Raw genomic sequence first — 26,170 nt, forward strand, 5'->3', positions numbered from 1 at the left:
TTCTCCCTCGGTGCGGCTTTCTCTTCTCCGATATGCTGCCCTGTGAACTCTAGCCACCTTGGAGATTTCATAATCTCCTAGATCCAGCTGCTCCACTCAGGGAGACCTCTGTGCCTTGGAAGCTTTCTCCAGACAGTAAGCTAGAACAATTGTAGGGACGGCCTTATTTGTTCACAATTTCTCAGGATCACTGTACTATGGCCCAATCTCTTGAAAACCATTGTTTCACATATTTTGTCTATTTTTTCAACTGTTTCAGGTAGCAAAGTAAATGTAAACCTTGTTATTGTTATTCCACTTGGGCTAGAAACTCTATTAATCTTTACAAAGAATCAACTTTTTGCTTGCTGACTTATTTATTACCTTCATCTTCTTCAGATTTATGCTTAAATCATTAATATTCAATCTTTCTTCTATTCTAGTACATGCATTTAGGCTAATTCTTCAACCGCATTCCACAGGCTTTCATATTTTGTTTCTATTTTTTTTGACAATTCAAAGTACTTTCTAATTTCTATTATGATTCTTTCTTAATCCTGGGTTATTTACCACTATGCTGCTTAATCTGCAAACTTCGGGTAATTTTCTGATTATCTATTTGCTATTATTTCTACTTTAATTCCACTGTGCTGGAAAATATACAATGTATGGTGCTAGTCTTCTGAATTTTGTTGAGACTTCCTTTATGGTCTAGCATTCATTAGTATTTACATGATCAATTTTGGTAAATATTCCATGTACACTTAAAAAATGTATGTTCTGTAATCTTTCTTTCAAAATAAACTTTAAAAATTAAAATTAAAAAATACAATACAGTACTGTAAAAATATATTTTCTCTTCCTTAAGATTTTCTTAATAACATTTTCCTCTAGCTTTATTGTAAGAATATAGAATATAATGCATATAACATACAAAATACATATTTATCAACCACTTATGGTATCAGTAAGGCTTCCAGTCAACAGTAGGCTATTATTCAAGTCAAAAGCTATCCACGGATTTTCAATTGTTTTGGGGGCATAAGAGGATATGAGGGTGGCCCTAAATTCCATGTTGCACAAAGGTCAACTATATTTCTTCCTGCCTTGCCCTAGTATTGTCATGTATTTTAACCTCTATAGTATTTTAGACTCAAAGGCATTGTGTTATGTAACAGAAATGCTATTGTTTTAAATACTCAATACACATTAAGATTTATCAACAGACATACTCTTTTAGTGTTCTCCCTTCTTTCCAGCACAGGATAATTTCCTTCTATCTAAAAAGTTAGTTCCCTTTAATAGTTTACTACTGATATATTAGTAACATATTCCAATTTTATTTTCATAAAACCTATTTATTTAACCTTCATTTTCCACAGAAATTTTAACTGTAGACAGAATTCTGCATTAGCAGATATTTCCTTTTAGCAAGTTACAAATTTCATTCTCATGTATTTTATTTTTTTAATGTTTATTATTTTTGAGAGAAAGACAGAGACACAGCTTGAATGGGGGAGGAACAGAGAAAAAGGATCTGAAGCAGGCTCTAGGCTCTGAGCTGTCAACACAGAGACATGGGGCTCGAACTCAAGAACTGTGAGATCATGACCTGAGCCGAAGTTGGATGCTCAACCGAGCCACCCAGGCACCCTGGGCTTTCATCATTTCTATTCAAAGTTAGTGTCTGGCTTACTTTTGTTCCTTTGAAGTTGCCTGTTTTGCCTCTGATTTTAATATTTTTTAAATCTTTGTTTTTTTAGCAGCTTGATTTTCTTTGCCTAATAAGGTTTCTTTTCATTAATCCTTCTTGGGGTTCTCATAAGTTCCTGAATCTGCACTGTGTTGTCTATCATTTAAAAATATTTTAAATATGGTTTCTTCTTTATTCCTTTTTCCTTTCCTCTGGATCACTAATAAGAACTTTGTTAGACCTTTTCTCCCATACCTCATTTATCCCTTAAGCTTTTCTGAATTTTTATTGTTTTTCTTTGTGTTTCAATCAAATTTCTATGGACATTTCTTCCAGTTCACTATTCTCTCCTCTGGTGTGCCTAATGTGCTGCTGAACCCATCTATGAAATTCTTAATTTCAGTTATTATATTTTTCAGTTCTAGAGTTTCCTCTTGATGCTTCCATACAGATTCCAATTCTTGGATAAATTTTCTATAATTCGGCTATTTTGAATTAGTCACAGTTATTTTAAAACCCATATCTAGATCACTTGTAGATATGTTTGTGTTGTCTTTCCCTACCCACCCCCTTGTCACTTAATTATTTGATCCTGTTTCCTGGAATGTCTAAAATTTTTGACTAAAAGTGAAATCTTTTTTTTTTTTTTTTTTTTAATTTTTTTTAAATGTCTTTATTTTGAGAGACAGAGACAGAGAGCGAGTGGAGGAGGGTCAGAGAGAAAGGGAGACAGAATCTGAAGCAGGCTCCAGGCTCTGAGCTGTCAGCACAGAGCCACACACAGGGCTCGAACCCACGGACCGGGAGATCATGACCTGAGCCGAAGTCGGACGCTCAACCAACTGAGCCACCTAGGCACCCCTGAAGTGAAATCTTATGAAAAAATTACAAAAGCTCAGTATGATGCTATCTTCTTACAGAAAGGATTTAGTTTTCTGTTGAAGTAGAAGAATATTAGCAACCATAGCAATAACCATTTGCAGCTGGTTTATTTTGGTTTGCTCTTCCTCAGGGAACATAACCCTTCTGAGGGATCAACTTGAAAGCCTTTATTATGACTCCCTCCTCCTTAAAGATCATGAATGACAATTTTTGCTCCCTCCTTCTCTGTGAGACTGCTTAATTCTGAGTAGTGAAAAATCCACTTGATTTGTCTAGGCCTGAGACCAAGTACATGAGTGAGTTAGGAGTTAGCAAATACCTTAAGTGGATATTACTTGCAAGAAGGTGAACTCACTTCTGAGATCCGTTAGGATCTAGTCCTCAAGTCCTGGCTGTTTAGTAGCCCCAAACTCCAGTTTTTGTCTCCCTAACCCAATGACTGCTTTAGGCTTCTGTTTTATGTCCAGTTTGTGTGCCATGCACTGAGAACCGAGAACTGTCCCAGGGCAACATTTGCAGGGCTGATCTCAACGTATTTCTCTTTTTCCTGGGATCTTCATCCCTGAAAGCCTGGCTTTTCTGTTCTTATGCCTCCTCCCTGTTTTTTACTGGTGGTAGGGGATGGTGGTATTTATATATATACTACCTATTCCACCTCCTTTGACCTCCATATTATTTCATCATGAAGTCCTAGCATTACTATTTCCTAATCATCTCCTAACAGCCACAACTACCTATGTTTAAGCCTCAGTAACTCCTACTTGGACTACTACAAAGAACAGTACTGGATATTTCTGACTCTAGCCCATTCTGCTTCACCAGAAATTCTCAAGTCTAGATAGGCAGCATAAGGGATGATTTCTTAAAGTACAGATTTCTGAACCTTATCCGTAAGTGTAAAACAAGTGACCTGGTGGGCCTGCAATAAAACCTTGGTATTACTACCAACAGCACCACCAAACACTCACACATATGCACCCACAATTACCTCTCCTAAGTGATCATGATGGAATCATTCCATGGACTGGTTATTTGAAAAAAATCAATACACTTCAGCTGCCAGATTCCTTTCTAAATTATAAATCTGATCAGTCACTAAGATTATAAACTGTCTTCTATTGGTTTATTATCTTTATACAAATAAAGAGATCCTATGTACACTGTATTATGTGTGTATATGTGTGTGTGTTTGTGTGCGTGTATGTATGTGTTTACGTGTGTGCATGATAAAGTAGAAGAGACAGAGACAAAGTAAGAACAAGTGAAAGCAAGGGAGAAAGGAGGAGAGGGTAAAGCAAGATTTGGAAGTTAGAATGAAGGAGAATATGAGCATGAGTGCGAGAAATTTATGGCTTCAAGGTGCTCGTGGTCTAGGAAGGGAGGAAATGCATGCACAGAACTGAGTTACTTCATAAACCTCCCAGAGCCTTTTTAGGATTTTGAGATATGACCTTAAGAAATTACCTTGTAATGAAGAGACATGTATATCCCACTAGGTATCTGACCTAGCATGAAACTTGAGAAGAGAATAGGTATCTGACCTGGCATGAAACTTGAGAAGAGAAGCGAGGGGAGAGGGGGCATTGGGGAGGGGACGAGGAGAAGAGGACAGCATATTATGATATACTATACTTCTGGATATGGACCTAACTTGAATATTATGAAATAGGTTGACCACCATTCCAATGAACTCTATGAGTTTGTCCAATTATTCATTTTCCTGGGTTCTGTTGACTCCCTGGGAATGTGACAATCTTTTCTTTTTCAATCACATATTTAGAGGGGTAATTAATGATTTTTTAAACAAATTGATTCAATAAAATGTGGGCTCAAAATTCTATCCGTGGAACTGGCAGTGTCAAGAATTTAAATTAATACAGAGTTTCCCAATAAGCATCCTCCAACTTCTTTAGAGGAATATTTTCTTCTAATTTGTGTATACCTCAAAACATTGTGGATTCAAGTTTTCAAGCTGCCATGGGTAGGATAGCCAAATTTATATCATCTGTAAACTCAGTTATATAGAACTTTATTATTATTATTATTATTATTATTATAAAGGCAAATTAAATGTATTATTCAATCACATTTCAAAAGTGTTTAAAAAAACAGAATTACTTTGTTAGTCACAGTGTTGATTGCCAGAGTTGGAGAGGCACTTCCCGAAATAATACACTCCATTCCCAAAGAATCTGAATCTATGCTATATGGAGTTGAGGCCTAAAATACAAGAACAAAATAAATAATTATTAGCTCATATATCCAGCAACTTTAACACAATTTGAAGATATTTCATCAAATCTCCAACATCCGGTTTTGTGCTTTGTTTCTAAAAACATGAACTTAAATTCCTGCTTAAATCTTTTACTAATTTTAATATGCACAAAGTTCATTAGTATGGCTACTTCTTATCAGCTCAATTGACTATAGGATAGTTTAGCAAAAATTCTAAACTTCTGCAGCAGAGACTACTAATGGTCCTTTAAACATCCATATCCCCCTTCTTCTTCCTTTTAATAATAAAACTCTATAGTTACTGACTTATGGCTGCCTAGCTAAATACTACCTTTTTCAGCCTCATTTGTAACCATCTGTGGCCATGTAACTAAGGTGTATGTGGCCATGTAACTAATATGTGTAAAGGAGATGTGAGCAAGAATGATGTGTGCAAATTCTGGATCATGTCTATGAAAAAAAACTTGCTGGTTTTTCACTGTATTTCCCTCCTACTGCAGACTGGGACACAGACACAGTGGTGGTAATCTTGCTTAATCATAAAGCTGAGGGTAATAGCCTTGGGAACATTGAAAATACAAGATTAGATGGAACATGGACAACTAAATGAACTTGTAGAACACAGCTGGTTATCTATCTGGTCCAATCTATCTTGAACTTCTACTTGAAAGAGAAATAAATCTCTCTGATTTAAGGTTCTCAGTAGTTTTATTTTTCTTCTTTTCTCTGTTAGTGCAACTGAACAGCACTGAAGAACATACACAATGCTCATAGAGCTAACGTAGGGGTCAAAATTCTGTATTTAGAAGTTGGGATATAAAAATCCTCTTTCTTTCATCAGAGATGGTGTTTATGGCTTTGATGAGCACTCAAGAGAGTTCAACTTCAATGCTGGAAATTAAAGAAAGGGAAGATATAAACAATTTGTGACTATGATGTTAGTTCTATGTATATTCCTCTTCTGGCCAAAAAACCAAAAACAAACAAAAAAAAAACAACTGTGCTACACATGATCCCAACTAAACACGCATTTTAAAAAGATCACACTAAATGAAAAACAGAGCAATTTCACGGAGACACATTTCTAAGATTAATCTATTTATCACTTATTCCCTCATCATGAATATTTCATCAGATATCTTGTGAAAGTAGGGAATAGGCAGCTTATTGAAATGAAAAAAGTAAAAGACAAGAATCATCCCCCAGAAAATAGTATCTAGCACTTAGGTGCTAGGTACACATTGAGAATGAGGTTAAAGTGGCAAAGGGCTTTAGAAATACAAGTAGAAAGGGGCACCTAGGTGGCTCAGTTGAGCATCCAACTCTTGATTTCTGGGTCATGATCCCAGGGTTGTGGGATCCAGACCAGTATCAGGTCCACACTGAGTGTGGAGCCTGCTTAAGATTCTCTCTCTCCCTATGCCCCTCTCTCCAACTTGTGCATGCTCTTCTCTTTAAAAAGAAAAAAATAATACAAGAGGAAGAACCAAAGACAACCGTGCCTATGCCTCAATTTTGGTACCAGCCAATTTAGCTATACCTAAATTAACATTTACTTTGGAACACTGCAAATCTCATGTTCCTCTAACTCAACTTAGTCATCTCCATCTCGACTATAATTCTCACTTCTCCCCACTGGTAGGAAGAGGCAAGTCTGTGTGGTGTGACTGCATATAAATTACTCTACTTTTATGCTCTCTTTTATCCATGTATAAAAAAGAGGATTATGTCACTTTAGAGATCTGTTAAGAGCATTAATAATTTGTGCAAAGCTTTCAGTACAGTACCTGAAATGCATGGTAAGAGCTAGCTGTTATGATGACTACTAGAACTTATCTGCAACTGATTCTGAGAATCTTTGATACAGAAGGATATTTAATAGTGATTAGGAGAAAAGAGACAGCTTGGATATGAGACACTATTTTCCTACAAAGCCAGATTCATAGCTTCAGCTATAATAAATAAGATAGTAAAATTTAAAACTCTTAATTATATATTCTTCATGGATACTTCAGTCTGGTTTAATCAAGAGAATAAACAAACACTCTCTTTCCATGCTTTGATATGCTCAATAGTATAGTATATATTTTTAGTGATAGGCTCATGGATTCTACATTATTAATAGATAATAAACTGTCTGATTAGTAAAGCCAGTCATTTAGGTATCCCCAAATGTATCCTGATAACTATTATTATTGCAGCCAAAACTCAAATTCTGGACCAAGAAAGTATCAATGAGTCTAATCTAGGAGACAGCAGTCAGCCTGTGAAAGGTCCTTTGTGGAGTTTCCTCTTACTCCCTGTCAAAATCCTATCCATTCAAATCCTACTTCCAGAATGGTGGTGTGATCTCCCCACATACCAAGCTTCTGCTGATAACAACTACAAATTAAGAGGTGGAGGAGGGAAGCCCGGAACACAGGATGACAACTACCTGAGGATTCTGAAAAGTAAATATATTAGAGAGATATAAAGAGAAGTCAAAACTTGGAGACACCAGCTTCAGTTTTCTGTTTTCTTGAAGCTTTGCCCCAAAGCTGGGCAGTAGATGTGGAACATGAATGGCTGATGTTATCTTTCTGTCAGGAGGAACTAGGGAAGAGAGCCCAGGTAAACACTGCCAGCTATCAGAGAGAGGACCAAATCCCATGGGGAGAAAATTGAAAGAGGTGCCCTAAATACTATGTATGAAACACCACAAAAGTCTTCACAAAAGGTTGACCCCTGACCATGCAAATGCAGACTAGAATAAAGCACAGACTTAAAGAATTAAAAATTGGAACTATGTCCACAGAAGTAAGAACTTATAGTTTAAATCTAACACGGTTACCCACCAGCTAAAACAAAAATAGCAATATTCTATAGATTATAACAGAACTCAGAGTCTATATTAACATAACACAGTGTCCAGGATACAATCTAAAATTACTAGACATATAGGGGCACATGGGTGGCTTAGTCGGTTAAGCATCCAACTTTGGCTCAGGTCATGATCTCATGGTTTGTGGGTTCGAGCCCTGCGTCGGGCTCTGTGCTGACAGCTAGCTCAGAGCCTGGAGCCTGTTTCAGATTCTGTGTCTCCCTTTCTCTCTGACCCTCCCTTGCTCATGCTGTCTCTCTCTCAGAAATAAATAAAACATTAAACAAAAAAAAAAATTAAAATTACTAGACATACAAGCAACAGAAAAAGTAACCCATTCTCAAGAGAAAAGACAATCTACAGAAGCCTCCAACAAGAAGACTGGAGATACTGGAATTATGGGACAAAGATTTTAAAGCTGCTATTACAATTATGCTCAACGAGATAAAGTAAAAGCAAAAACAAAGCACACATGAATGAAAATATAAATAAGGAGATCTCAGTGGAGAAATTAAAAATATAAAAAGGAACAAAATAGAAATTTACAAATGAAAACTACATTATCTAGATTTTAAAAGTCAATGGATAGATTTATTATTAGAATGGAGATAAAACAGTAAAGAATCAATGAACTCAAAGGCAGATCAACAAATATTACCCAATCTTAAAGAACAAAAAGATTAAAAATAAAGAAGAATCATCAGAGCATCAAAAAGCTATGGGATAATCTCAAATGATCTAACATGTGTCACAAGAATTCCAGGAGAGAAAAAAAATAGCAGAAAAAATATGGAAGAACTGATAACTGAAAACATCAGAAATTTATTCAAAGACAATATACAGATTTGAGAACCTCATAGTGAACCTCTATCAGTGTCAATTTAAACAAAAAAAAATCCCACTTGGATACATCATAATTGAACTGTTGAAAAAGATAGGGGGCCTGGGTGGCTCAGTCAGTTGAGCGTCCGAATTCGGCTCAGGTCATGATCTCACATTCATGGGTTCGAGCCCCATGTCAGGCTCTGTGCTGACACCTAGCTCAGAGCCCGGAGCCTGTTTCAAATTCCATATCTCCCTCTCTCTCTGACCCTGCCCTGCTCATGCTGTCTCTCTGTCTCAGAAATAAATAAAACATAAAAAAAAATTTTTTTCTAAAAAGAAAAACAAAGATAGAAAGCAGCTAAAGAAAAATGGCATCCACACACAGAACACTGATTGGAAATGACTGGATTTCTCATAAAAATGATGGAGGTCATTAGACAGTAAACATGTTTAAAGTACTGAAAGAAAAAAATATTCAAACTAGACTGTATATCTAATGAAAGTATTTTTTAGGAATGAAGACAAAAGAAAGGCCTTTTCAGAGAAAGAAAAACTAAGAGAATCTGTTGCCAGGAGACTGCAATATAAGAAAGTTCATTAAGATGAAGACAAATTATAACACAGGGAAACTTGGGCCTTGAGGGATGAACTAACTAAAACAAAAGAAATGGCAAACATCTGAGTAAAATATAAATGACTACTGTTTTCCTGTTAGGTTTCCAAAATCACATATGATTATTTAAGGCCCAACTTAAAACACTGTCTTGCAAGACTTCCAATACATGCAGATGTCATACAAATTACAATTAGGAAAAATGATGAGGAAAGGGGCAAAAGGGGCCCATATGGTTGGAAATTTCTGCATCTTATATGAAATAGTAAAATACTAATTCTGAGTAGACTGCAAAAGGTTAGGAATGTATACCAAAATCCCCAAAAATGTACTGAAATATCCAAAAAGGTATAGGTAAATTAAAATAGAATACTAAATATAGCTAAGTAATCTAAAAGAAGGCAGGAAAGGGGGGAAGAAAGGAACTAAAAACAGAGATCAAACAGAAAAAAAATGTAGACCTAAATCTAACAATATCAGTAATTACATTAATGTTAATAATCGAAACCCTCCAATAAAAAGATCAGAGATACTAAAAAAGACTTAGCTAACTGCAGCCTTTAAAAGTCACAATTTTATATAGACACTGATGAAAGTAATACATGGAAAAATATATGCACTGCAAACAGCAAGCATAAGTGTGAAACAGCTATATTAATATCAGATAAAACAGAGTTTAAGATAGAATATACCAGACATTTTAAAAACTTTAATAAAAGAATAACTGAAGATATAACAATTATAAATGTAAATGTGATTGGTAACACAGCTTCAAAATATATGAAGCAAAAAACTGACAATTAAAAATCAGTAGGAAGGGGCGCCTGGGTGGCTGAGTCGGTTAAGCATCCGACTTTCGCTTAGGTCATGATCTCGCGGTTAGTGGGTTCAAGCCCCGCGTCGGGCTCTGTGCTGACTGCCAGCTCAGAGCCTGGAGCCTATTTCAGAGTCTGTATCTCCCTCTCTCTCTGACCCTCCCCTGCTCACGCTGTCTCTCTCTCTCTCTCCTAGAAATAAATAAAAATATTTTTTAAAAAAAATCAGTAGGAAAAGAACACTGGGATTCATTAGCAAATGCTTTGATCTAATACATACTGGAGAACACTATACCAAACTGTATAATACATACCCTTTTCAAGTGCACACAGATATTTGCTAAGGTACAGGACATATTGAGCCACAAAATACATCTGAATAAATATGTAAAAGACTGAAAAGAAAAAATTCATATTCTAAAATAATAAGATATCCAGAAAACCCAACATTTGGAATATTTGGAAATGAACACATTTATAAGTAATCCATGGGTCAGATAAGACTCACCAGAGAATTTTTAAAAATACTTTGAACTAAATGATAAAAAAGATGCAACATACCAAAATTTGTGAGATACAGTGCTGAGAGGTAAACCTATGGTTTTATACTCCTATATTACAAGAGGGGATGGGTTAAATGGGTGATGGGCATTAAGGAGGGCACCTGTTGGGATGAACACTGGGTGTTATATGTAAGTGATGAATCACTGGGTTCTATTCCTGAAGCCAAGACTATACTGTATAATAACTAACCTGAGAATTAAAAGAGAGAGAGAGAGAGAAAGAAAGAAGTATAATAAACCTCTAGGTATTCATGATGGGGAAAAAAAAGAATGGAGTGCATTTTCATAGCACAGCCTTTACATGTAGGTTGGTTTTTCCCCCCAAATATGCTCTACTTTCCAAGTGTCATTATTATAATCCTCTTCATACAATGAGACCATTAAAACAAGTGTAAAAGTTTTTCATGATACTACCTCGATTACTTTTTGGAATTTATCAGAGGATAATAATGCTATGAATTATCTTTCTTCTTTCTTGATTTTTGAGATGCCTAATGGAAATAGTATAATCTATAAAACTGCAGAAGAGTAAACAATTTAGGCTAAGTTAAACCTGTAATTATACAGACAATAAAGGTTCCACTTTATGTTGAAAAAAATAGAAAATTTGAATAGTCCCATATCAAATAAACTAAATATCAAAAACCTCCCCACAAAAAAAGACTACAGGGCCAGATGGTTTCACTAAGAATTTTCTCAGGGCACCTGGGTGGCTCAGTCAGTTAAGCATCTGATTTCAGCTCAGGTCATGATCTTGCGGTTTGTGGGTTCAAGCCCCGCGTCGGGCTCTGTGCTGACAGCCAACTCAGAGCCTGGAGCCTGTTTCAGATTCTGTATCTCCCTCTCCCTCTGACTCTCCCCTGCTCACGCTGTCTCTCTCTCTCTCTCAGAAATAAATAAAACATTAAAAAATATTTTTTTAAAGAATTTTCTCAAACATTCAAGGAAGATATACCCATCTACAGAAACTTTTTCAGAAAATAGAGGAAAGAATACTACCAATACAAGGCCAACACAACTCTAACACCAAAACCTGACAGACACTGCAAAAGAAGAAAGTTATAAATCCATATCCTTCATGAACATAGATGCAAAAATCCTTAACAATAAATACAGCAAACTGAATTCAGTAACATATGAAAGGATTAACATATCATGACTTAGTAGGGTTTATCCAAAGAACGCAAGGTTTAACATTTAAAATACAACCAATGTAATTCGACATGCTACCAGAATAAAGAAAAACCATATGATCGTTTCAATAGGTATAGAACAAGCATTTCATGAAATTCTACACCCATTTATGATTAAAAAAAAAAAAAAATCTCAGCAAACTAGACTTAAGAAAGAACCCCCTCAATCTGATAAAGGGTATCTACAAAAGCCCTACAGCCTATGTCATACTTAGGGGTGAAATAGTGAATACTTTCCCCCTAAAAATGGAATTAAGGGAAGGATGCCCACTTTCATCACTTCTATTCAACATTGTAGTGGAGATTCTAGTCACTATAATAAGGTGGGAAGGGACAGAAGAGCAAGAGGGAGAGGGACAGGAAAAGCTATTCGTAGATCACATAATTGTTTATATAGAAAATCCCAAGGCACTCTAAAACTATTACTGATAACATGATTACAAGATGGAAGGTTAATATATAAAAATTACACTTTTGTATACTAGCAGCAAGCAATTGGAAAACTGATTTTAAAATATATGGCCTCCAAAAACAAAATATTCAGTATTAAATCTAACCGAAAATATCAAAGTTCCCTACACTGAACACTAAAAAACATTCCTGATAGAAACTGGAGACCTAATGGATGGAGAGAGACACCATTTTCATGATTTGCAATAATTAATATCATTAAGATATCAATTCCCTCTAGATCAGGGCTGCCTGATGAAAACGGGGAAGGCATAAATTCCAAAGGGGCAGGAGGAAACATTTGGGGGTGACTGCAATGTTCACTTGATACTGGTGACAATTCCACATGTGAGAACTCTCAAATTGTAAACTTTATTTGACGAACTGTCAAATCCTACCCATTCATCCAAATGACCCTTCATAACACTTCCTGGTCTACAATCTCTAACTGGATAGGATTTCTCTGACCTTAAAACTCCCAGGGAATTCTATTCACACCTATTTCTTGGAGGCAGCAGGTAGCTCCTCCCACATAATGTATACTCAGTACATGTTTGCCCCCTTGAAATTAATGTTTTTTCAGTTCTAAGAGTTCTAAGAGTAGGCATGTAGATTGCATTCCTTCCTCTGCTCACTTCTACCTTTAAATGAATCTGTCCTTATTCAAACTCACATAAGCACAAAAGGGGGATATGTGAATCAACAAAACCAGTCCATATAAAAGTGACTGAAACTGCGTCACAAAATAAGAACACAATGACAACAATCTGAGATATGCAGCAAATGCAGAGTATCCTGCCTAGAAGAATGTCCTCTTTTCTACTTACCCATCTACCTTTCAGTTATCTCCCTGATTAAACCTGTAATCACCTTTGAACTGTTAACACACAACTTCAAGACAAAGTCATGAGTATTCCCCCATCTCTGTTTCAATAAAAGCTGGCTAATCGCAGAGTATGTGTTTTTTCACAGAGACCAACACACTTAAGGCAATGAGTTTATGTACTTCTATCTGGCATTTACTCCTTCAAATAATTTCCACAACAATGCATTAGAAGATTCAAGCAAGGGGCGCCTGGGTGGCTCAGTTGGTTAAGTGTCCAACTTCAGCTCAGGTCATGATCTCACAGTCTGTGGGTTCAAGCCCCACGTCAGGCTCTGTGCTGACAGCTCAGAGCCTGGAGCCTGTTTCAGATTCTGTGTCTCCTCTCTCTGACCCTCCCCCACTCACTCTCTGTCTCTCAAAATAAAATAAAGACAAAAAATTAAAAAAAAAAAAAAAAAAAGAAGATTCAAGCAAAACCATCACAGCAACTTCCTCCTGATTTGCCTACTTCTAGTGCTGTTCTCTCACAATTTATACACGACACAGCAGCTACAGCGTTCCTATTAACATGTAAGTCACAGGTTTGGGGCGTCACCAGGAGCTGCCACATCCGAGACTGGGAGCTGCCCACCATCGCAGTCATGGTACCAGTAATTAACACTGTGGACACCTCCCACGAGGACACGATTCACAATGCCCAGATGGACTACTAAAACACCCGCCTGGCAACCTGCTCATCAGACAGGTCTGTCAAAATCGTCGGTGTGCGAAACATAGGGCAAATTCGCATCACTGACCTCAGCGGTTACAAGGGTCCCGTATGGCAAGTGGCCCAGACACACTCCATACATCCTGGCACCCTGCTCCTATGACCGGAAAGTAAGTATCTGGGAAGAGGAGACTGGCACCTCGGAGAAGACACACGACCACCCAGGACATGACTCCTAAGTAAACTGTGTACTGGATCCCCCAAGACTATGGCCTAATCCTGGCCTGTGGAGGCTCGGATGGGGCCATCTCCCTGTTGACATTCACCAGAGAGGGCCAGTGGGAAGTGAAGCTCAACAATGCTCACATTACTGGCTACAATGCCATCAGCTGGGCCCTTGCTGTTGTACCTGGAAGCCTCACAGACCAGTCATCCAGGCAGAAGCCAACTACATCAAGAAGTCTGCGTTAGGCGGCTATGACAAACTCATCAAGCTATGGAAGGAGGAGGAGGATGGCCAGTGGAAGGAGGAACAGAGGCTAGAAGCGCACAGTGATTGGGTTCAAGATGTGGCCTGGGACCCCTCCATTGGCCTGCCCACGAGCACCACTGCCAGCTGTTCCCAGGATGGTTGTGTGTTCATCTGGACCTGGGATGATGTCTCAAGCAATGTGGTCACCCAAGCTGCTGCACAAGTTCAATGACGTTGTGTAGCATGTGAGCTGGTTCATCACAGCCAACATCCTGGCTGTCTTGGGCAGAGACAATAAGGGGGCCACAGAACGAGCAGTGACAAGACAGGAAAGGCCCAGCTCCCCACCTGCTGACTCCAGAACTGCCCTTTCCCAGAACAACTGACCAAACAGCTGGGAGGAATAGCTCCAACAAGATTCCTTCCCTAGGAGTAGTTACAAATGCAACCAGATGGATCATCTGCCTTAACATAATTTGATATGATTTGTAATTTACTGTCCTGCTGAAAGCATTCACGTTATGAGGAAAAAGCTAGAAATGATCTTCAAATCTATTATTTTAAAATATTTTGGGCTAATTTTATGTATCTTTTGGGCTTCAGGCATTATTTGGAAGGTTTTATTTCCAAAATAGTTAAATAAATTCCTATTACTTATTTAAAAAAAAAAAAAAAAAAAAAAGGTAAGGCGTGCCTGGGTGGCTCAGTTGGTTAAGCGTCCAACTTCGGCTCAGGTCATGATCTCACGGTTCGTGGGTTCGAGCCCCGCATCAGGCTCAGTGCTGACAGCCAGCTCAGAGCCTGGAGCCTGTTTCAGATTCTGTATCTCCCTCTCTCTGACCCTCCCCTGCACATGTTGCCTCTCTCTCAGAAATAAATAAAAACAAAAACAAAACAAAACAAAAAAAAAGGTAAGCCACATTATTTCACTACTTTGCTTATAGTCTTCCAATGGTTCTCCACACCTCACTCAGGGTAAAACCAAAGTCTTTATAAAGGCACACAAGCCCTACACAATCTTCTTTCTGCTCCCACCATTTACTTCTCTGATGTCAAGTCCCAGTACTCTTCCCTCCTCACACACAGCCGCGGTGACCTCCCTGCTGTTTCTCAAGATGCCAGGTATGTTTCTACTTCTGAGTCTTTGCACTTCAGGGATTTCCTGGGCCTACAGAGCTGATAATTCACTTATATTTAAAGAAACCGTGCCCAGAAAATTAAACATCTAAGTTATAGTGCAATAACTTTAAGGCTGGGTCTACTAACTTCCTGGTTAAGTTCTTCTTCCCCTAAATCTTATATTTAATAAAAGTGACACTTCATGACTTTGTAACATGACTTGATTCTGCTCATTAATTTTACTCTGTTCTTAAACAGAAGAACTTTGAATAATTAAATGAAGCTAAAATATAACACAGTCTGAAGGGGTTTTGTTGTTGTTGTTTATTTAGAATTTCTATTTCCTACCACCAGCAGCACCCCATCGTCCTTTCCAGCTTTGAAATGTTCAGAAATTTTACATTCCTAACAGGGGCATCATTTCCCACTTATTATTCTTTCAAAGCACCTTACTTGTGCCAAGCATACAACAAAAACACTTCACTATCCATAAGCAACAGTTACATACAATCATTTCAACAACTTTTCTAACAGTACATTTTGTCCACTTATTTTAAAACCCTGAATGAAGCACTTAGGCAAATACCAACCAGTGACCAGGAAGTCTCTTTTAATTACAAGAAACAATATACTCCAAAAGATGTACCTTTAATCTACTAATTTAAGAGTTGTGCCCATATACACCTTGAAGAGACAAAAGAGTTTAATTAAAGGATTTCCCAGACTGGATTCAACCAATGTCTTAAGCCCTAGATCCACACACCTTTTCTTGGCTCAGGATGGTATGTATAAAAGCCTCAAATGTCTTTGAGCCCCATATTTTTGTGGAACTTTCATATATATGTATGTAATTATATTTGTTTTTCTTGTATTAATGTATTTATTCCGGGGGGGGGGTGTCTGAGCCAAGAAGCTAGAAAGGTAGAGTGAAAATTACTTTCCTTTGCTACAGCATCTTCTTTTTGCAAGGAGTATTTTTATAAAGAGCAAGAATCTTTCCTTTTTAGATTTTTTCTAACTTTTTCATGTTTACTTTTGAGAGAGAGAGGAGGGGCAGACAGAGAGGGAGACAAAGAATTGGAAGCAGGCCCCAGGCTCTGAGCTGTCAGCACAGAGACGGACACAGGGCTCAAACTTACAGACTGTGAGATCATGACCTGAGCCAAAGTCAGATGCTTAACTGACTGAGCCACACAGGTGCTCCCCAAGAACAAGTATCTTTCTTAACTGATTCCTTTCTGAACATCACAGGTTACCAAATCAAAGTAACTTCATTGATCCCAAGGCTCTAGGCTTTCTATACCTCATCTAAATGTCCATACTCTAAATTCTTCACTATTTAAAAGAGTTTTCAATTATGCTCACCTACACTTCTTACTTGCCAGTCAATCATGCACACTGTTTTCTCCAAGTAGAACAACTATTTCTATTCAAAAAAATGCTATGCCAAGCTTCACTCCTCTTCCCAAAGACTTTCTCAGGGCAGTATTACCTATACTGAGTTACTTTAGCTATCCTTGCTTGGTCTAACAGATGAACTCATTAGTACCCGTTCTGTCATTTATAATCAAATTTATGCCCCTAATCATGTGTGTCTGTGAGTGTATATAGATTATATAGGTATGCTAAATGTGTGGGTTCTTTTATTTTCTTTTATAGTTCATTGTCAAGTTGGTTTCCATACAACACCCAGTGCTGCGGGTTCTCTTTTAAAATCAAGGACCATTAGCTCACAAGATATGTACATATAAAAAGAAATTTGATTCAGTAATGTGATCTTCGGCACAGTAAATACTAGTGGTAGGACAGGACAGTTGTAAACAGCATGGACTCTAAAGGCAGACAACCTTGGTTCATAATCCTGGCCTTGGTACCCATTGATCTTAGTACCCTTCAACAACTTAACATCTATACCTATCAGTTTCATTATTTGGAGTTACTCTAAACACTACATGAGCTAATATACATAAAGGTCTTTAAAAAGCATCTGGTACATAAACTTAATACAATTATCTATTATTATTACAATGCTGTCTTAGCACAGATTGCTCTAACAAATGAAAAGCTGGATGGCTTATCAACAAATGAAATGTATTTCTCACACTTCTAGAGGCAGAAAGCCCAAGATCATGGTGCCAGCATGGTCAGGTTGTGGAGAGAGCCCTCTCCCAGGTATTCTCATGGGTATTCCCACATGGTACAGACAGCTAGCTAGCTGGCTCTTTGGCCTATTCATGTAAAGGCACTAATCTCATTCATGAGGGCTTCGTCCTTTTGACTTAATTACCTCCCAAAGGGACCACCTTCAAATACCGTCACACTGGAATTAGGGTTTCAAACATATGAATTTTGGAAGAACACAAACATTCAGTTCATAACAGCTGTCAAGATTTCTATCTTCTTACTTTGTAACTGAGGATACTGAAGCTCAAAAAAGTCTAACAATTTGCCACAAGTCACAAGAACAAACGAACTATAGAGCCAAAAGAGAAATAAAGGACTCCTTGTAAAAGAGCCCATTCGTTTCGCCATGCTAAACTTCATTCAAAATATTTTTAAGGTGTGCAGGTCTATTTTATGATAAAAGTGGTAAGAAGATGAAAGAAATAAGAAAAAGGAAAATGAGAGACATTTATGCTCAAGGATTAGGAAAAGAAGAAAGGAACACTGTAATGATCAAGACAGAACATGGGCTTATATTCAAGTAAATAGAAGGGACAGGGAGGTAGTCTGGAGATAATGATCATGCTTCATTTTTCATTTAGAACATAAAGATACTGTTACTTGCATTTTTAAAAATCCTTTCTCTTCAGCAGTTTAGAAAGCCAATTCTGTTCCACTAAAAGTTCATCTCTCTTCAAAAATGTGTGAAACATTTTGATTATTCACACAGAAATCTGATGTTTACACAAAGAAAAAAATGACAAATTTCAGAAATTTAATAAGAAACTTTGAGGGATGTCAACATATTTACCATCTCTCTCTCTTTTTTTTTTTTAATGTTTTATTTATTTCTGAGAGAGAGACAGCATGAGCAGGGGAGGGTCAGAGAGAGAGGGAGACACAGAATCTGAAGCAGGCTCCAGGCTCTGAGCTGGCTGTCAGCACAGAGCCCGACGCGGAGCTCGAACCCACGAACCATTAGATCATGACCTGAGCCGAAGTCGGATGCTCAACTAACTTAGCCACCCAGGCACCCCTACCATCTATATTTTAAAATCTTTTTAAAAGTTTAGGGGCGCCCAGCTGGCTCAGTTGGTAGAGCATGTGACTCCTGATCTTGGGGTCCTGAGTTTGGGCCCCACACTAGGTGCAGAGATTACTTTAAAAAATAAGAATAAAATAAACAAAATAAAATCTTTTAAAAATTTCAATTTATGGGTCATGTTTACTTTTTGAGGAAACTTTAAATATATAAAAATCACATCCAGAACCATCACTATTTGACTGTCTTATGCATCTCCTTAGATATGACCCAATCGTCATTTAAAATATAAACTCTGTTCTAATAAAAATATTACTACCCCTTTACTCGCAAGAAAACCTCTAAATGACAAATAATCAGTCTGTCAAAGCAATAAATGTTTTGAAAGAAGACTATCTTTTAGAGTATTTGTTAAACAACATCTGTCTCCCTGATTATATGTACTCTGCTTACAGCTAGAATTTTCTATGTAGTTTCTCTCCTACACTAACAACTAACACACAGCTCAGGCCAAAATAATTATCAACAGTACTAACCAAAAGGCTCTGGTACTGGATATTTTATGGGACTATAGTACAAATATAAGTTGTTGAAGTTTTTACACACTTTAGCTTAAAATGAAGATAAAAAGATAAACAATAGAAAATATATGTCCAAAATTCAAGAACACATGCTTTGTGTATAAAACATACTTCTGTAATTGGAATCCTTTATTTCTATAAACCTCCACTGTAAAATGGACAATATGTTCTTCACACACACAAAAAAAGGACTCTCAGAAATAAAGAATGATTGCTCTATGAACTATGAAACCAGGTAAGAATAAAATTCAAAGCTGATACTCAAAAGATATGCACAGTTGTCAACCCAACTATCAGTTCAAATTTCCAAAAATAATTCAAGTTCCAGGAACTTCAGAAAAAGAGAACAAATGGTTGAGAAGACCACAATTCCTCAACCCTTCAAGATATGCCTCCCAGTTGACGCTCTGGGTTAAAAGCGTGGATACCTCTCCCCTTCTTTCACATTCTGTCAAGAGATGCTAAAAGTTTTATATTCCACGTTCTGATACAATTAAAGTCCACACTGTAAGTCTCTTCTAAAAGGCAGAAGTGGGAGGGCAGGAACTGAGGTTTGTTCCCTCACCAGCCATTACGTGCACAGTTCATCAGCATCTCAATCTTAAAACTGTTAACAGAAGACCATCCCATCCACACAAAACTTTAATTTCTTAAACTTTGGTATGTATAAAACCAAAAAGTGTTCAGGACTAAGAGTTCGCCTCTAATTCTATATAGCTTGATAACTGGGGTATTGAATTCCCTCTGCTGGCTCCATAAATCTGCCTCACTACATCCCACTGCAGCTGTACTTCATGAGCTCACCTGATTCCACCTTAAACCCTCAGCGTAAGGTCCTTCTCTTCGAGACTGAAAAGTTTTCTCTCTCTAGCAGGAATGGGCATAAAACAAATTTATTTGGCCAACCAATTACCCAGTTTCCTTTATCTTACTCCCTTTGCCCTGATTTATTCTGAAAACACTTACTGATACTTATTATAAGCTGTGAAAAATACTAACACTGGAGATACAAATATATTTTCTCTGCTCTTAAGGATCACAGTCCAGCAAAGGAGACAAATATAGAGACAAATAATCTCTACAAAGTATGAGAAATACTATACAAAGAACTTTTTAAAAGTTCTACAAGAACACAAGGAATTGAGGAAAGATTTCACAATGTAGTTAACATCTGAAATGAGTCAAAGAATAGTAGGGTAGAATGGGATCTATATGTTTTAGTTGAGATGGAAATACAGAATGAGGAAAGCTGAAAGGTAAAGTTAAGGTCTGATGACAGCCAAAGTGCTGACTAAACATATGTTACAATAAATATCTTAGGATATCAACTAGAGCTCTTTTTCTCTCATTTTGCAAATTAATTTTAACCATAAATTCCCAAGAATGGTCTTACAAACAAGGAAGACCCACAGATTTTGTACACAAAATAATTATTCCATGGTCGGAAGCAGGAAAAACCACTCTGAAGGCAAATGAGGAAAATTCAGTGTAAACAGACTGATTCTCTGCAGTAAAAAGGAACAGCTCTGTTGTATAAAACTAGTCCTCAGTGTTGGAGATAACAGAGGAAAGAATATCAAATTACAATTCAAGAGACCTAGCCTCAAGTCTCAGAGAACAGTTATGCCATAATTACAAAACAAACCTTTTACTTAATTCCTAAACTGCCTACCTCACTCAAAGAGTTATGAAGATCAAATAAAATGAGTCTGAAAATGCTCTTTAAAAACAGAAATGCTATACAAATAAAATATTACCTTCATTAAGGTTGTACTTGTTATTTGGAAATGAACTTTAAAAAGCTATATTGCTGACCTAAGCCCTACCACAAAGTCACCCAAACCCTGTGATAAAGAGCTTTTACCCGTTCTACAGATCGTGCTCTCTTCTTTGGCCGAGTAGGCAGTGCATCTTCCTTCGGATTGGTGTCTATTGCCCAGTAGGACCCCTAAAAGTAAAGAAAGAAATATTAACATTATATCATGGCAACTCCATAATGTTAAAAATAGATTTTTACAATCTTCTGCTCCAGAAGCAAATATTTTGCAGATACAAAAGTGGAAAAGTAGCATGAGAAGAAATATTAGCTTTGTACTGAGAAAAATAAGGTTTACATGAGAAAAAAGCCCATTTACAACTAATTAAAGAGGAAAAAAAAAAATCACAATCTGAAGTAGTGAAGTCCAAGAACTTCGCCACAGCCAAAGATCAAAGGAACAAACTTTTTAAATATATACTAATTCTTTGGACACATATGATAAATACAACAGTATATGACATTCAAGTCTAGGAGAGTTTTATGTATAAACATACTATAGTTTCTATACACTGGGACCTAACAAATCTAAATAGTAAATGAAACAATTTATAAAGAAGAACTGCATGAACACATTTTATATAATAAATGCATCCTGGGGAGCAATGGTCTGTACATAAATCTTTTACTGCTTCTTCTGTTCAAGCTTTTTAATTATTTATCCTCTCTTAGATACAAGTTCTCAAGACTACGCATTTGAAAATACATATTAAGCACCTACTGTGTTCCAGGCACTCAAGAATTGGGACACCCTCAAAAAATATTTGAAAAGTACAGATGATGAGGAAACCAAAGCTCAAAAAGAGAAGTGGTTGTTCAACCAAGGGTATGAGAACCGGGACCAGAAACAAAGGCTTGCTTCCTTTCTCCCTCAATTAGTTTGTTTACACACACACACACACACACACACACACACACACACACACACACACACGAGGGAGGAGGGCAAGGAATGAGGGAAAAAGTAAGAAAAGGAAAGAATGGAGGGAGATCTGTATTTCAGAAACAGAAATACAACGCACATCCTAGTTTTACAATTAACTTTACAATTGTAAAATCACAATTTATGGTAATTACAATTAATCCAGTGTTAAAGTTTAACCTTTGTCTCTATTATTTCATTAATATTCATTAATTTTCGGGCAGTATCTGACAATGAAGGGAAATACAGCTCTCATCTATCAATCCTCATTCTTTGTGTCCAACATGAATTATCTGCTTATAGTTTTTTAAGCATACATACCACATTCTTTCACACCACTTTGCCTCCCCTACATGATCTCACAGTCTATAATAACCACTCTACTAGAATTGACAAACTCACATTCCACCTTCAAAATGCAGCTCAGATCCTGTCAAAGGAATCCTTCCTCTGATCTTCCTACTAAATTCATCATTCTCTCCCTCTATAAGATTCCACACATTTTATACATTTAGACCACTGACTGCACTTAACATTATAAATTTATAGGTCTGTATCCTTTCTGGTTCGAGTTCCTTAACAACAGAAACTCACTTCTATATCCACTGCACCACGTACAATGTCAAACACATAGTAAAAACTCAATAAACATTTGTTGAAATACAAAGAAAAGCATTTCAACTGCACCAACAATCTGAAGAGTACAGGGTATGATACCAGTTCTTCCCAGATCCTAGTCTGTACAGGTACCTGAACTTAGCACCCATTTCATCACCCAGCCATCATTGGAGGATTCATCTATGATATCTCTTCAAAGTAGTCACTGTGGTTTCAGCTAATGAATCTAGCAGACCTGACATAAACTTGCCAAGAACCATGTAAAATGTAGATGATACAGGGGCGCATGGTGGCTCAGTCAGTTGAGCGTTCCACTTCGGCTCAGGTCATGATCTCACGGTTCGTGGGTCCGAGTCCCACATCGGGCTCTGTGCTGACAGCTAGCTCAGAGCCTGGAGCCTGCTTCAGATTCTGTGTCTCCCTCTCTCTCTGACCCTCCCTGCTCACGCTGTCTCTCTCTCTCTCAGATATAAATAAAAACATTAAAAACTATGTAGATGATACAGAAATTAAGCACAAAAATGAAAACAATGATTTTTTGAATAGGTTCAGCTAGCAAGTTTCAAAATAAAAAAGGAAAAAAGTTTTACATCCAGTCATTATAAAAGTTGAAAATTAAAGCAGGAAGAAAAATAATACCAACACTCGTTGGACAATAGTTTACAAAACCACTGTTCATGGAAATAAATTCCAGAGTTTCGTGTTGTCTTCATGGTGTATATTTGTATATTAATCTGGGGAAACCATTCACTGCCCAAACTTCAGACTTATTAAACATTTTAATAAAACTATTTTTAAAAGTAGCTATTCTTCCATACAAAATACGATTAGCTGTGGCTTGTCACAAATACATCAACAACAAAGAAAAAATTGTTCATAAGCCTAACTATTTAGGATACACTCACAAAACCCTGAATGCCTAAATACAAACACAAACAGCTGAAATGATTCACAAAAGGAACTGCAACAACATCCACCTTAGGTAACTCTTGCTAACCCACTGACTGAATTTCATCTGCAAAATCACACATTTGGATTAAACGACCTTAAAATTTCCCTTCACAAATCAATACCAAAAGATACCACTTCACACCCATTAGGATGTCTATTATCAATAAAGGAAGGAAGGAAGGAAGGAAGGAAGGAAGGAAGGAAGGAAGGAAGGAAGGAAGGAAGGACAAATAAAATAACAAATGTTTGCAAGGAAGTGGACAAACTGCAGCTTTTGTGCGTCACTAGTGGAATGTAAAATGGTGCAGCCATTGTGGAAAACGAGTGGCAGTTTATCAAAAAATTAAACACAGAATTACCATATGATCTATCTATTTCACTTCAAGGTATATGCCCTAAAGAATCAAAAGCAGGGACTTGAACAGATATTTGTATCCTCATGTTCATAGCAGTATTATTCACAGTAGCTAAAAGGTAAAAGCAACCCAAATATCCATCAATAGATAAATAAAATGTGGTATATATACACAATGGAATATTATTCAGTGTTTAAAATGAAGGAAATTCTACCATACATGCCGTAACGTGAGTGAACTGTGATGACATCAGGCTAAGTGAAGTAAGCCACTCACAAAAAGACATGGTGTAATTCCGCTTACATAAATTACCTAGAACAGTCAAAATCATAGACACAGAAAACAGAATGGTGGCTGCCATGGGCTGGGGGATGGAAGAGGAATTACCACTTAACAGTTTCAGTCTGGGAAATGAAGAAGTTCTGGAGAAATAGTGGTTATGGTCATACAACAATGTAAATAATACTTAATGCCACTGAACTATACACTTAAATGGTTAAAATGATAAATTTTATGTTTTATATCATACCACAAAAGGTCCCTTTCAGCTACTTTTGAAAAGCAGTTACCTTTGGGGGGCACCTGGGTGGCTCAGTCAGTTAAGCGTCTGACTTCAGCTCAGGTCATGATCTCAGCGTTCGTGGGTTCGAGCCCCACGTCAGGCTGTGCTGACAGCCAGCTCAGAGCCTGGAGCCTGTTTCAGATTCTGTGTCTCCCTCTCTCTCTGACCCTCCCCTGCTCACACTATCTCTCTCTCTTTCTCAGAAATAAATAAACCATTAAAATTAAAAAAAAAAAAAAAGCAGTTACCTTTGCTCTTCCTTATTAAATACTATTTCTCACAGAAACTGAACTGCCCAAATATAATCTATCAACACACACTTCCTCCAACTTCTCCCCAGAGCTTAGTCTACTTCTGTAGAGTAGCCTACGACTCTGTACTCTAGGCTCATGTACTCTAGAAACCAACAGTTTTTTGTTGTGTGATTACTAGTTTTCAATTCGGATGTCTTTTCTTTTTCCTGCCTTACTCCATTGGCTTGGACCTCTAATAGAATATTGCAAAACAGTGAATACAAACATCTTTGTTTTCCATCTCAGAGGGAAAGCATTCAGTTTCTCATCATTAAATATGATACAAATTTTAGGTTTTGATAGATGTCTTTAATCAAATTAAGGAAATTCCCTTTTATTCCTAGTTTGCTGAATGAAGGCTAAAATTTTTCTACACTTAAGATGATACAATTTTTCTACTACAAGGTAAGTTACATACATCAATCAGTTTTCCAGTTTTAACTTGCATCACATTCCTGGGATAAATCCCACTTGATCATGATGTATTCTTTTTATGTATCAATAAATTTAGTTTGTTAAATATTTTGTTAAAGATTTTTGGTTTTATGTTCACAAAGGATACTGATCTGTAATTTCCTTATTGCTTCTTTGCCTGACTTGGGTATCATGGTGATGCTTAACTCATGAAATGAGCTTTTAAACTGTTACTTCATCCACTATTTTTTAAAAGTTTCTGGAAGATTGACATTGTTATTTCCTTAAGTATTTCAGTTTCCGGTTTCACTGTTTTTGTTTGTTCATTTTCTATCTTACTTCTAATTTTACCTTTATTGTTTCCTTCCACTTACTCTGGGTTGAATTTGCTCTTATTTTTCTAACTTCTTAAGGTAAATGCTTACATAACTGATTTCAAACCCTTGTGATTTTTCTAATTTAAAGGTTTAAGCTTCTTTCTCAACACTGCATTGGCTGTATGTCACAAATTATTATGTATTCTGCTCTCATAATCATCCAGTTCAAAATACTTTCTAATATCGTTTATGATTTTGTCTTTGACCCAGAGGTACTTTAGAAATGTATCATTTAATTTCTAAACATTTGGGGTTTTATAAAAAACATTTTTGTTACTGATTTGTAATTTAATCCTACCAGTCAAAAAATATACTCTGTAAAATTTCACTCTTTAGTTATGTACTGAAACTTGTTTTCTTGTTATTTTAGTGTTTGGGCATTGTGGACTGATGGGCAATGACGAAATAAGGAGAAGATTTAGGAAAAATAAGATCAATAAAATCCCATAATGCATGTTAGATTTATAAAAGAATCACACACTAACTGCAAGAGAGAATAAGTTTTATTCTTTTTGAAAATAAACTTTCTATTGTTCTTTAGAAGATTTCTAAGAAAGAACAAAAGTCATAAAATAACCATCTTTACGAATTAAAACTGCTCAAAATAGATACTCAAAAACTGTACTGAGTCCAATGGACCCTGATGATATAATGAGGATTAACCAGAATATATATGAAATATTTCTTCTTCCAGTATGACATATTGCTTCATATTAATCTTCTAATATTTTTTCTCATCTCCTACAATTTCTATTAAAGAGCAAGCACAAAAATATTTGGCAAGTCTTAAATTTTAAAGGCTGAAAAGGACCTTTAAAATAATCTATTACAACATTTGATT

General features: G+C 36.7%; 1 protein-coding gene and 1 pseudogene across 3 annotated transcripts in view; one reads left to right on the forward strand and one right to left on the reverse strand.

The window, feature by feature from the left end:
- FOXJ3 (forkhead box J3) overlaps positions 1-26,170 on the reverse strand; it is a 141,631-nt gene that overhangs the window by 36,273 nt on the left and 79,188 nt on the right. For 2 of the 3 annotated variants that reach the window (XM_039238651.1, XM_039238652.1), the window contains exons 5-6: positions 20,885-20,968; positions 4,673-4,774 (exon numbers count right to left, since the gene is read on the reverse strand). In XM_039238651.1, the coding sequence (XP_039094582.1) occupies positions 4,673-4,774; positions 20,885-20,968 (186 nt within the window). The remainder of the gene's footprint in view (positions 1-4,672; positions 4,775-20,884; positions 20,969-26,170) is intronic. The other variant, XM_039238653.1, reaches the window with a different exon arrangement.
- Positions 13,573-14,501, forward strand: LOC120236019 (annotated as a pseudogene).

The sequence above is a fragment of the Hyaena hyaena genome, unplaced genomic scaffold (genome assembly GCF_003009895.1).
Source record: "Hyaena hyaena isolate Hyena2069 unplaced genomic scaffold, ASM300989v1 scaffold_144, whole genome shotgun sequence".
Classification (NCBI taxonomy): domain Eukaryota; kingdom Metazoa; phylum Chordata; class Mammalia; order Carnivora; family Hyaenidae; genus Hyaena; species Hyaena hyaena.